Consider the following 12153-nt stretch of genomic DNA (forward strand, 5'->3'; position numbering starts at 1 on the left):
TCATATCTGTAAAGATTTCACAATGATCTTTTTTTTACATTCAGTTTAGAAACTGACTGGATTATATCTTCAGAACAGATCCAAGTAGGTAGTTTTTAATTTTTTAATTGATGTGACTGAGTAGGGAAGGCCATCTTAAAACCAGTGTAAGAAAGCTCAATTTGATGGTAGCTTTTATTTAGCACATTCAATATATTCAAAACCACCTTGGATTGAGACCCAGGGAAAGTAGGCTGTACTTTAAGAGGCCAAATTTGAAACTCAGATCTGCCTTCATACCTGCTACCGGGTAGGATCTGCAAATAACACTACTGAAGGCCATAGGACCTGGATATCTCACTAGCTGCACTCACCACACTGGGGGCTACTCCTGCATGGCAGTCACAGAGCCACTGATGTCACGGCGGTGGGCAGAGGTAGAAAGAGGTCTCTGCTGTCAGTGGAAATACATTCAGGAGCAGAATGAAACTCTTTATAATAACCATCCTGAAATCCAAACACAGTATTCTCCAGTAGCTCAGCAGTCGGTGTGGTGGCACTGTGTGTGGCTTTGTGCTGATGGGCAGTTTGGTACCAGCGCATGGCTTTCTCACTTCCCTTCCCCAAAAAGACAGGGAGAAAAAATTCAATGATAAAAGTTCATGGGCTGAGATAAGGACAGGGATGTAACTTGTTAGTTACTGTCACAGGGAAAACAGAGTCGGCATAAGGAGATTGACATAATTTATTGCCTATTACTAACAGAACAGAGCACTGAGAAACTAAAAGCAAACTGAAATCCCCTTCCACTCTTTTCTATCTCCTGTTCCCAAGCAATGCAGGGAAATGGGCCGATAGTCCGTCTAGTGCTTCATCTCTGTCACTCCCTCAGGTCACCCACTGCCCCTTTCCCATGTGGGGTCACTGCCATGCACTGCCACCCTTCCCAAACTGATCCTGCATGGGCTTCCCACAGGCTGCAGTACTTCAGGCTATGAAACAGAAACAAATATGTATTTTTTGTTAGTAGTCTTTGCAGATGTCTGTTACACATCCAAATAATTTTCCTCCAGATGGCAATTTCCTTGGTATTCCTGTTTAGTGAACATCTGATCATAGAAAATATATGTTAAATTCACAAGCAAAGATATCTTGTAAAAACCTGTGTTTGTTATGAAATAATGTGGTAATGTTTATTTGCAAAAAGCATATACAGATTGTTAGCTTAGCTTTGAGCGTGGAAATCCTGCAGTTTTACTGAGCCTTTAGGTCTACTGAATTTATAGCTGCACCTAAAGTACTAGAGCACCCCATCACATGTGTCATCCAGTCATAAGCCAAAGTGATTAAGTTATCTTAAGTAGCCTAATTAGATGAGGTAGAGACTTTTTTTTTTTTTTTAAGATCATAATAAGTGCATTTCATATCACAGGAGATCAGCTGGTTTGATGAGCCTAAAAATAGCACCGGAGAATTAATTACCAGACTTGCTAATGATGCCTCACAAGTGAAAGGAGTAAGTAATGCACTGGCATTTTTCATACCTTATTTAGCACAGGGTAAGTTACAGACTGGCTAAGTTGGTAGAAATGCTGCTCACTATTCTCTGGAAACTCTTATTTATTTAAAAAGTGTTTGGGATATTTTGGGCAACCCTGTGGTGTCCCTGTTCATTGCAGGGGAGCTGGGCTGGATGGCCATCAGAGGTCCCTTCCCACTCTAAGGACTCTGTAATTTTATGTTTTGGTGTCGCACAAATATCTAATATCATAGCAATTGTTAAGGTAGATGGATAGATATCTTTGTAGTATGATAGTGTGGTAAAGATTCAGTTCATACTAGCGATCAGTCCTCTTAATAAATGAGCCATCCAAGGCATTCATTTGTTTATTTATCCAACCTGTTTAGATGTCTATACAGCATCACGTTTCCATACTAAATGCCTAGATCAACAAAATGCATAAAAATACACCTCTAAATGAGGACTGTTGTCACTGCATCACTGTGTGTTGTTCAAGTTGAAAGTGTAGAAAGTGATCATTTCAGACTTCATGTACAAAAGGCATGAAAGTTATAAAATGTCATTGTTTTTTCTTGAGCAAAATGTGAAAATGAGGGCTGTAAGTCTGAGTGAAGAGACAGAAACGAGCAAGAGTGGGACAGAGGACTTGTGGGAATGATCTGTATACTTGAATGGTTTTCAAACAGATAAGATAAATCATTCAATTTTGCAATCTATTTGAAAACAAAATAAGTACTTTCAGATGCCTTTTGTTAAATAAATCACAATTACCTGACTGATAAATATTTTGTATTGTTTCAAAATGAAGCCACTGTAATAAAGATTTTGTTCTTTTTCAGGCTACAGGTTCCAGGCTGGCATTAGTTGCCCAAAACGTGGCTAATCTTGGGACTGGGATTGTTTTGTCACTGATCTATGGCTGGCAGTTGACTCTTCTACTTTTAGCCATTGTGCCAATTATTGCTATTACAGGAATGATTCAAATGAAGATGCTTGCTGGACATGCAAAAAAAGATAAAAAGGAACTAGAAACCTTAGGAAAGGTGGGTTCAGTGCCATTTTTTTTAGTATTTATTTTTTGTCCTACATAGTGATAATTATAGGGATGTTGGTGTTGGATTAATAATATTTTTTCTCAAAGTCAGTCTGCATTATTGTACTGACAAAACGGTGATACAGAAAATATGAAGCTGAAAATGGCAAACATGAGTTAAATGTGAAGTGCAACTCAAATTTAACAAGCAAGGTCTCGCAAAGGAGTATTCCTTTGAATCCAGTGCAATTTTAAACACTTACTCTACCTACTTAGAAGTAATGTTGTCTAAGAAGGGGCTTGCTAAGTGCCTAAGTACGATGAAAATGGAGTTCAGCTCTTGCATTGAGAGTTGCAAAGCCTTTCCTTTTTCATACTGAGTCAAAGACAACGTCCTATTTGCTTCCATACTGTTATTTACATTTGAGTAAGGGCTGATAATTCACAAGCCTATAGATATTCTGTTACAGACATTCAAATGTGAAGTCAAAAGGTATTTATTTTTAAAACAATATATACATTGAGGGGGGAAAAAAAGCAACAACAACTAGTTCTTCTTTACCCAGTAGGACAGTCAAGAAGAAATTCAAAGTGATGTCACTAATTACTCATAAAGTCTTGCCAAAGAAGTAACCTTATGCTTTCTTACGCACAGGAATATTTTAAAGTTATTTCATAGTCAGGTTGATTACAGCTGCTTATCACTGTTGCATGCCAACTGCCCTCGAGACTATTTGTAAGAACCATTACATGATTGTTAGGTGATGACCTGAATACCTACCTGCCTTTGACAGAATGTATCAATTTAAGTAATTTTTTTCAGCTCCACAGTTTCTGGCAAATTTTAAAGCATATTTATTCCCACAGCAAATCAGCAAAATGTTTCACTTTCAATATATCAAGCAAATGAGAAGGAAAAGAAGTACCACACATCTCTTTTAGCTCTAGGTAAAAATCTTCTCTTTAGAAGAGTTTCTTCCTGGAAAAATGTCAAGGAAGAAGTGGTATCTTCACACATCAGAGACAGAAATAAACCACTTTTATTCATAGTTAGCACTGAAACAATATTCATTCTTTCTCTCATTCATTCTCTCATCAGCATGAGAGTTATTCATATACATATAATAAAAGCGATTATCTCCGTTTATACAAAAGAAGAGCATATGACATGGAGTTAGGGTTGGGGTTAGGATTAGGGTTAGAGATAGGGTTAGTATAGGGTTGGGGTTGAATTAGAGTTGATTTAAGGCTAATGCTGAATTGGTGTTGTTTTAGATTTGGGATTGAGTTAGTTTTAGGGTTAGAGCAGAGAGAGTAAGTATAGTTCTTCATGAATATACTTTACAAAAACACATTCCAGTGTGTCTTACATTTTGATTTTTTTATTTGCTGAATTATTGACTAAGCCTGAATAAGTTGTCAATATTGAAACATTTGCTGATTATATTAATTGACCGCAAGTAATTCCCCTTTATACTAGGGGAGTATTAAGAAAGTGAAGATCTGAACTTCCACTTGTTTTCAGCCAAGGTCAGGTCATCATAAATCATTTTGGGAACTTCTACCCCTATTATTTATCTTTTCTATGGTAAAATGGGAAGATTTACAGGTATAAAATTAATAGGAATTAGCTGCCAAGCTGTCTTATGGGCCAGGAAAGTATATATTTCTATTTTTATGAATCTGCAGTTGATTTTCTCCTGTTGGAGTTTTGAAAGACTTCTGATATTGCAAAAATATTGAGAATGCGACCTAGAAAAGGTTGTTTCTTTCAGGGTGAGATCAAAATTTGTGGGCAAATTCATTTGAAGGTGATTTGGGCTTGTTCAGTTTAGCCAGTCTGGGTACTAACAGTAACTAAATCTGTATAGCAGTTGCATAAGCCTGCTGCAAAGTAAGCTCCCACTGCTGGCCTGTACTAAAATGTATGCTGTCTCAACTTCACTGCTATAATACAAGCTTCTTGGATTTTATTTATCAGAAGTATATCTACAAATACTGCAATCATGCACTTTCAACACTATTGTAGAGATAGTCTGTCACTTCTATCACAGCCATTCTAAATTCTGCTTTTCGGATTAGACTTAAAAAATTTCATATAATCTTGTTCTTCTGATATTACAGATTGCTTCTGAAGCCATAGAAAATATTCGAACTGTTGTTGCCTTGACTCGGGAAAGAAAATTTGAGTATATGTATGGACAAAATTTACAAGTGTCATACAGGTAATGAACAGCTTCTTGGAAAGAGTTATTAGAATATTTCTGTTTAAAATTAGCACAAATCATGATCAGCTGAACCACATTTATTTTCTATCATCACATCATAAAGTTTTTAATTCCAAACTCAGCTTGAACATGGAAAATACAGATTATCTTCCTGCTCAAGCCAGTGGTCTTTGATTAAGTGATAATTTTCTTGAATCCTGATAATAGTGTTATTAGCTCCTGTAATTCTTGAAATGCAAACCTTTAATATCTCTAATAATAATGAGGCCTTTGTTCTGAGTAAATACTTTGTGTAACAAACCAAAAGTCAGGTTTGGCCTGTAGGTTTAGGTAAGATCCCTGTTAAAATCAATGGGGTTTTCCCAGGAGGGAACCGGAATGGCAGAGCTGCTCTCAACAGCAGTTCAATTATTTGCACACTGATATTTTATCAAACTACTGCTGCAGATCATGTGAAAACTCATGAATGTCATAACCTATTTTAAGGCTTTTTGTTCAGCTTTTAATAAAGCACAAAGATTTGTTCTGTTGAAGTAGCTCCTGCTCTGTAGAAATTCTAAAGTTCTTGGTGATTTTTCTCATCTGTTAGGTGAAACTTTAAATTGCACCTGAATTATTATTATTATTTACATTGTTTTATTGAATGCATGCAATGAAAACAGCACTGATTGTGCCTACTCACAATACTGAGTAATTGTTTTCTTCTGTATCAACATTGTCATGGGTTTCTGCAGGCTGAAAGAAATCAGAAATGGGAATGTTTTAGGTTAGGATTGAGAACTGGGGATATTTTACTTTATGCTAACAAAGACTTGAGGATTCCTCTGAGTTATACGACACTTCACATTCTTCATTGCTGCAACTGAGTGTACAGTAAAATTCTGATGGTATCTTTTTTTCCATTACAGAAATTCTGTTAAAAAGGCACATATCTTTGGATTTACTTTTGCCTTTACACAAGCTATTATGTACTTCACTTATGCCGGATGCTTTAGGTTTGGTGCATATCTAGTAAAAAATGGACATATGCGGTTTAAAGATGTGCTTTTGTAAGTATTTCCTCTTTAGATTCTTTTGGGTCCATGTGAGAAAGTATGTTTGATTTTCCTATAGGTATCATGAAATCGTAGCATAAACAACTGAAGAAAAAACCCAACCAGCTGAATACTTCCATCCTTAACACTCCCCCTCCTTTCTCACACATATCCAAAATGTGTCACTTTTAGACTGCATACTTTTTTATCCCATGATCAGGTTACGCAGGAAGGCAAAATGATGTTAGGCAAGGCAAAGCTGTCCCTTGTTTTCATGACTAACAGGTTTTCTTTAACAACAGAATCACATGGCCCAGCTGTATGGAGTGTAGGTGGGCAAGATTAAAAGGTAAGTGGAGCAAGTAATGAGTGAAATCAAAGTGAGGAAATTATGAGGCCTGGGGCAAGAGAGGTTGAGAGCAGGAGTAAGATTCAACAAATGCCCAATCTAAAAGATGCCCAGGTAGAGTTGGAAAAGCTTCTTCAAGTGCTGGCAGTGAACTGATGCTATTGTTTCTATCAGCTGGCACCTTTCCACCCCTTTTCCTCCCTCCCTATCTCCAACATCTAACCAAGCCTTCCTCCAGCTCCCTGCAGATGAAATTCCTATCTATATTTGTCAATAGTCACGTTGTCTCCCATGCACATCCCATGCTTTGTTTTAGCACTTGCCACACTCTTGCCTGGCAAAAGTTACTACTGAAGCTAAACATTCATCTTACGCTGATTACTGCAACACTTTCTCAAGCTTTACCTTCACCTTATCCTGATTACAGCAACACTTTCTCATGTAGCCTCCCTTTCACTGTGCACTCGTGAATCCCTTCTTGTGCACCTATTCTTGTACTACTCATTACTGTCTCTGAATTTCATGCTTGCATCCTTTTCCTTTTGTTCTTGAACTCAAGGTTTGGACTGTGTGAGGAAGGCTGGGCTCTTCAAAGGAAATGTGTGACAGATTTTCTCCATAAACCTCCACAACTATAAACTACGCTTTTATAGATGAAAAAACTGAACTGCAAGGAACAACATCCTACCACATCTCATGCACAGAGAATAGAAATAGGAAGCAGAACATTAATTTCTAATAAATCCAGTTGAATGGGCAGGAATGGGAAGCTACTGTCCTCCCTAAAAAGAAATTATGGATTTTCTCAGCAAAGGAAAAAATCTCAAGTTTTTACCCTCTCTCACCCTTATTAAGGAGTAGTTATTTGTCTGAAGACGCTCCTCTGGCCATACAAGCTTTTTGTGCCTGTGACATAAGAATATCAACATATTTTTCTCTTGTTTATTTTTACAGGGTGTTTTCAGCTATTGTATTTGGTGCAATGGCATTAGGGCAAAGCACTTCCTTCACTCCAGACTATGCCAAAGCCAAGATGTCAGCTGCTCACTTGTTTCTGCTGTTTGAAAGAGTACCGTTAATGGACAGCTACAGTGAGGAAGGGGAGAAACCTGTAAGTAAACATGGTGTTATGCACAATACATCATGCAACACAGCTTTATTTCAAGCCTGCTTTTTTTCCCCCCTGTCATTCACATCAGAGCCACTGAGAACAAGTACGGTGTGAGCTCATTTGCATCTGAGTCATTCAACCAAACTGAGGTTTAAGTTTGGCTATATCATCACCTAACATCCTCTCAGCCTCATCTGCCTCTCAATGGTGCACCTTGAAGATGCATTGAGAATAGGATTAATGCAACAGAAACAGTTTTTAAAGCCTTTCTTGTCCAAAGCTACTTCAGCATGGATCTTGAACTTACAAATAGACCTCTGATATTTACCACAGATTTTTGAGGCCTAACTAATTTGCAAATTGTCCATAATAGATTGTCATATATTTTGATTATCAACAATATATATGAACATATGGGTATATGTGGCCTTTCACTTAGTGAAGAAAACGATCACATATATGTCATAAAAACAAGGTGCTATATATACATACACATACAAGAGCTGCTCTAAAAGTAATTCTTCCTATTTCATGGCATTGTCCTGTGATCTCAGGGGCAGATGTTGGTGGTACAGCAGTAAATGTTGAACCTTCCTGCCAGTACCCTGTTACATTTTGTTGCCATGTGACAGTTGGCAGCAGAGTCGGACAAAATGGAGCGTGACACAGAAGGGAATATGAAGCAAAAGTGCGGAACTGAGCTCCTCCATGCAGAAAAAAGGTCACCCATTGACATTCCTTGAATCTTGTTGAATATTTATGGAGATCAAACAGGTGAAGTGAGCACAGTGAGGTGGTGGATGGTGCGTTTCAGCAGTGGCAGCTGCGACATGAAAGACAAACAAGGAAGAATCTGAATGCTGCCCTCCTAAAAATCTGCACCAGTGGAAGTGATCCACTGTTTCACAGCTGCTTTGATGGCATTGCTGCTAAGAGAGTGTTCCCCATGCTGTCTGTTTTCCCAAACAGATTTGTTGTGTCACGAGAAGAGAGGCTATCTTCTTCTCTGGCCTGACTCTGAAACTTAGATCCTTCAGTTTAGTCATCAACACAATGTTTAAGATGTCATCTCTGGTAATGCGTGATCCAGGAAACTGTCAACTTCAGCCTTCTAATGGCTCAATAGTTCCTGATAAACTTGCATACGGTGCCCATTTTGTTCCTGCGTGCACATTTGTGGGACCCACCTGGCACAAACCTTGTGTTATTCCAACATTGCCATCATCATTTCCAACGCATTGAAGCTGATATTCAGCTCTGTACACATTTTACTGCTCATAATCTGCTGACTTGTGTGGATTGAGACTCTTCATTTTGTGGTGTGGAAACTGTGCGTGGCCAGAAGATGGCTTGTCTTTCACATACTTGTTGTCACTGCTGAAATGCACCACACACTGCCTCACTGTGCTCACATCCACTGTTTGGTCTCTGGAAATGTTCAGCAAGTCAATGAATGTCAATGGGTGAATTTTTTTCTGCATGGAGGAATTCAGTTCTGCATCTTTGCTTTATATGTCAGGCACCGTTTTGTCAGCCTGCCCTTCTGCTGCCATCTGTCACATGGCAAAAGACTGTTATGGGATATTAGTGGGAAGGTTCAATCTCTACTGCCATATGTTGTCAACATCTGCCTCTGACATCACTGACCAACATACTAAAATAGAAGGCATTACTTTCAGAGCAGCCTTTATGCACATACATGCATATATATGTATATATGTGCACTTGCCTTTATATACATATGTGTTTTAGAGGAGACTAGCAATGATGTCTTATGAAATATCATAAATTTGAGCTAAAGTGTTAATTGGTCACTTGCATTTGTATATCTGTGGGCAATATCCATAACACAAATACCTATTTTATAGTAGGCTAATTGGAAATAAGTCTTTAAGTAGAATGATTGTGCTTATGGAATCGAGTTTTAATTAAGATATACTTCCAGAGTAGAATATTTAGGAGAGAAATTGTATTTTTGTAACAGCTTCTCACTGCATATTAATTTCTATAGAGAAAAGAAAGGTCTGATTCACTGGAAAAACTCCCACTGATCTCTTCTAGGAATGCTTTTCTTAGACTTCGATCATCTGTTACACTTTCGGTTGTTATGATGTTTGATTATCCTAAAAACACCTCCTCTGTTTCTGCCATTTCAACCAGAAAATGTTTGGTGGGAGCATCACATTCAAAGACGTGACGTTTAAGTACCCAGCCCGCCCAGAGGTCAAAGTGCTCCAAGGTCTGAACATTGAAGTAGAGAAAGGACAAACTCTGGCCCTTGTTGGTAGCAGCGGCTGTGGAAAGAGCACTGTTATTCAGCTGCTTGAGAGATTCTATGATCCGCTCAGCGGAGAAGTGGTAAGTGTTCCCTGTGGAGGTGTAGGCTGTGTGTGTGCAATATGTGTTTAATTAATTCTACTTCTGTAATTTATTAGTTACTTTTTCCTCTCAATCTCCTTAAGTATTTGCTGGTATAACAGCTCACTTCTGTTGGTGTTTCTAAAATCGTTATTTATTTATTTATTTATTTATTTATTAAGTAAAGACAGAGTTTCACACGTATCTCATTTTACACAAGCAAATGATGGTAGAAGGCCTCCCTGAGGCACAAAGATGATGTTCAGTTATGGGATTAGGACTCAGTGTCCATTGCAGTCCCCCATTAAAGTTATTTGAGAAGCCAGGACATCTGAATTAGGAAAACAGAGATGGGATAAAGCTGCTAATAAAGGGAGCAGAAGCACTGAGTGCTATGGATTTTCTTTGGGTTTTTGAAATAGATATTTCTGTCACCACTGCAGTACTAAATGTCAGCAGTACTGATAGTATGTTGGCAGTTAAAGTAGATCTGTATCAGCTCTTCTAGATGGGCTGATAAACAAGTAGGGAGCAGTGAAATGGCTTCATATAACTGGAGTTTGTAGAGATTTTATTATAACTGGTTTATAGAGATTTCTGATTGTATTCTACTGATCATAAATGTAGATAAGCTTTAACAGTCATCTGCCCACCTCTGCTACTGCATGGAGATGCATAAGCCAACAATGACGGTATAAAATGCCCTCACTGCTAAAGGCTGCAATGTTGCTAGATAGATAATAGATCAAAATATATGATTAATAATAATAGTAAAGCCACAGATTAAGACTGTGATCATAATATCTTCTTTCTGACCTTTTAGCTTCTGGATGGCCGAAATACAAAGACGCTAAATATCCAATGGCTGAGAGCTCAGATTGGTATCGTCTCACAAGAACCAGTCCTGTTTGACTGCACCATTGCTGAAAATATTGCGTACGGGGACAACAGTCGGGAGGTGCCCCATGAGGAAATCATTAGTGCAGCAAAAGCAGCCAATATTCATTCCTTCATTGAGTCACTGCCAAAGGTAATTAGTACACATTTTCAGCTTCCAAATGGGGGAACAGTGCCTATATTCGTGGTTTTTGTTTTTTTTTTTTCTAGGGAAATACCTGGCAAAAGTATTTTGGTTTTCCCCAATTTGCTAAAATTGACATTCAAAATTGTTTGGTTTCTGTTTGCTTTTTATCCCAGTGTCCCAGTGAGATGCAGTGAACACAGGCAGACATTGTCCCAGCTGCTGCTCAATAGGCTGAAGCTAATGCCTGTCAGTCTCATTACTCCTGTGGGAAACAGACAAATATCTGAAGTATTGAGTTCCCACAGGCTTAGGAGATGTGGTCTCATCTCCCAGACACAAGATGTACATTTGTTCACATAGTGGACAGTCAAGAACTCCAACAAATATGGGAGTGCAGAGCTGGAATCAGGTTTCTGGAGTAACTTTGTATTCGCTTTAAATTGGAATTTGGTTTTGAATTTGAATGGCTTCCAGTTCATCCTCAGTCACTCACAATATCTCTCAGGCTGTTTTTTTCCTTACAGTCCCTCACCAAAGCAAAGCAGCACTGCTGCTGCTCAGCACACAGGGTGTGCTCTGCAGCTGAGCACACCAATTGATGCACTGTGTGTGGGCTGCTCACACTCACCTACCTTGTGACTTGGGTATGGATTGCCTAGAATTGTCCCTATGAGGAAACACAGCTCAAGTGTCACACGAACAGCATCAAGCCCAAATCCACACTGACACTTAGTTTCTTTATTTAGAAATACAATACCCGTGTGGGAGACAAAGGAGCCCAGCTGTCCGGTGGTCAGAAGCAGCGCATTGCTATTGCCCGAGCTCTGGTCCGGCAGCCCCGCATCCTGCTGCTGGATGAGGCCACCTCTGCGCTGGATACAGAAAGCGAAAAGGTACATTGGCTCTTTGCTGCATTACAGATAACCCAACAGGTACCCCCAGGCTGAACCACAGGGGGAAAAGAGCAGCTGTACTTATTCTGATTTGCCTTTTGGTTTGTTCATTGCACAGGTTGTCCAAGAAGCACTGGATAAAGCCAGAGAAGGTCGCACCTGCATTGTGATAGCTCACCGCCTGTCCACCATCCAGAATGCTGACAAGATTGCTGTGATCCAGAACGGCAAGGTCATAGAGCAAGGGACTCATCAGCAGCTCCTGGCTGAAAAAGGCTTCTACTATTCACTGGTCAATGTTCAAAATGGGCCTCGCACTGTATGACAATGGGCAGCATCTGTTGATGTAATGCAGCTGTACAGCTGGTTCGGTATTTTGTATGAAACTATTGCGGGTATTTCTGTACTTCTAGTTTTTGTTAAAATTCTGTATATAGCTTCCTTACGTCCCACAACTAATAAAAAAGGTGTTCCTCAGTTATTTAAGAACCTGACATTCCTTGATTGTTCTTCCAGCAGTGCAAAAAATTTCTCAGTTTCAAGTTCAATATCAATTCCCCAACATTGCCTCTTTCACAAAGTCTGGTGGATACAGACCAGTCAGCCCATCCATCAAATACAA

At 39.0% G+C, this 12153-nt stretch overlaps 1 protein-coding gene across 6 annotated transcripts in view; it reads left to right on the top strand.

Annotated features, from left to right (window-relative positions):
• Positions 1-12012, top strand: part of LOC146762140 (ATP-dependent translocase ABCB1-like) — a 34468-nt gene extending 22456 nt beyond the window's left edge. For all 6 annotated transcript variants that reach the window (XM_015853404.3, XM_015853408.3, XM_015853405.2 and 3 more), the window contains 9 exons: positions 1412-1495; positions 2341-2544; positions 4659-4759; positions 5671-5811; positions 7100-7256; positions 9417-9614; positions 10438-10644; positions 11385-11531; positions 11650-12012. In XM_015853404.3, coding sequence (XP_015708890.2) covers positions 1412-1495; positions 2341-2544; positions 4659-4759; positions 5671-5811; positions 7100-7256; positions 9417-9614; positions 10438-10644; positions 11385-11531; positions 11650-11856 — 1446 coding nt within the window. In that variant the 3' untranslated portion in view covers positions 11857-12012. The remainder of the gene's footprint in view (positions 1-1411; positions 1496-2340; positions 2545-4658; positions 4760-5670; positions 5812-7099; positions 7257-9416; positions 9615-10437; positions 10645-11384; positions 11532-11649) is intronic.
• Positions 12013-12153: the final 141 nt, after the last annotated feature.

Source organism: Coturnix japonica, chromosome 2, assembly GCF_054131305.1.
Source record: "Coturnix japonica strain WE chromosome 2, WE-NBRP24, whole genome shotgun sequence".
In the NCBI taxonomy this organism is placed as follows: Eukaryota; Metazoa; Chordata; class Aves; order Galliformes; family Phasianidae; genus Coturnix; species Coturnix japonica.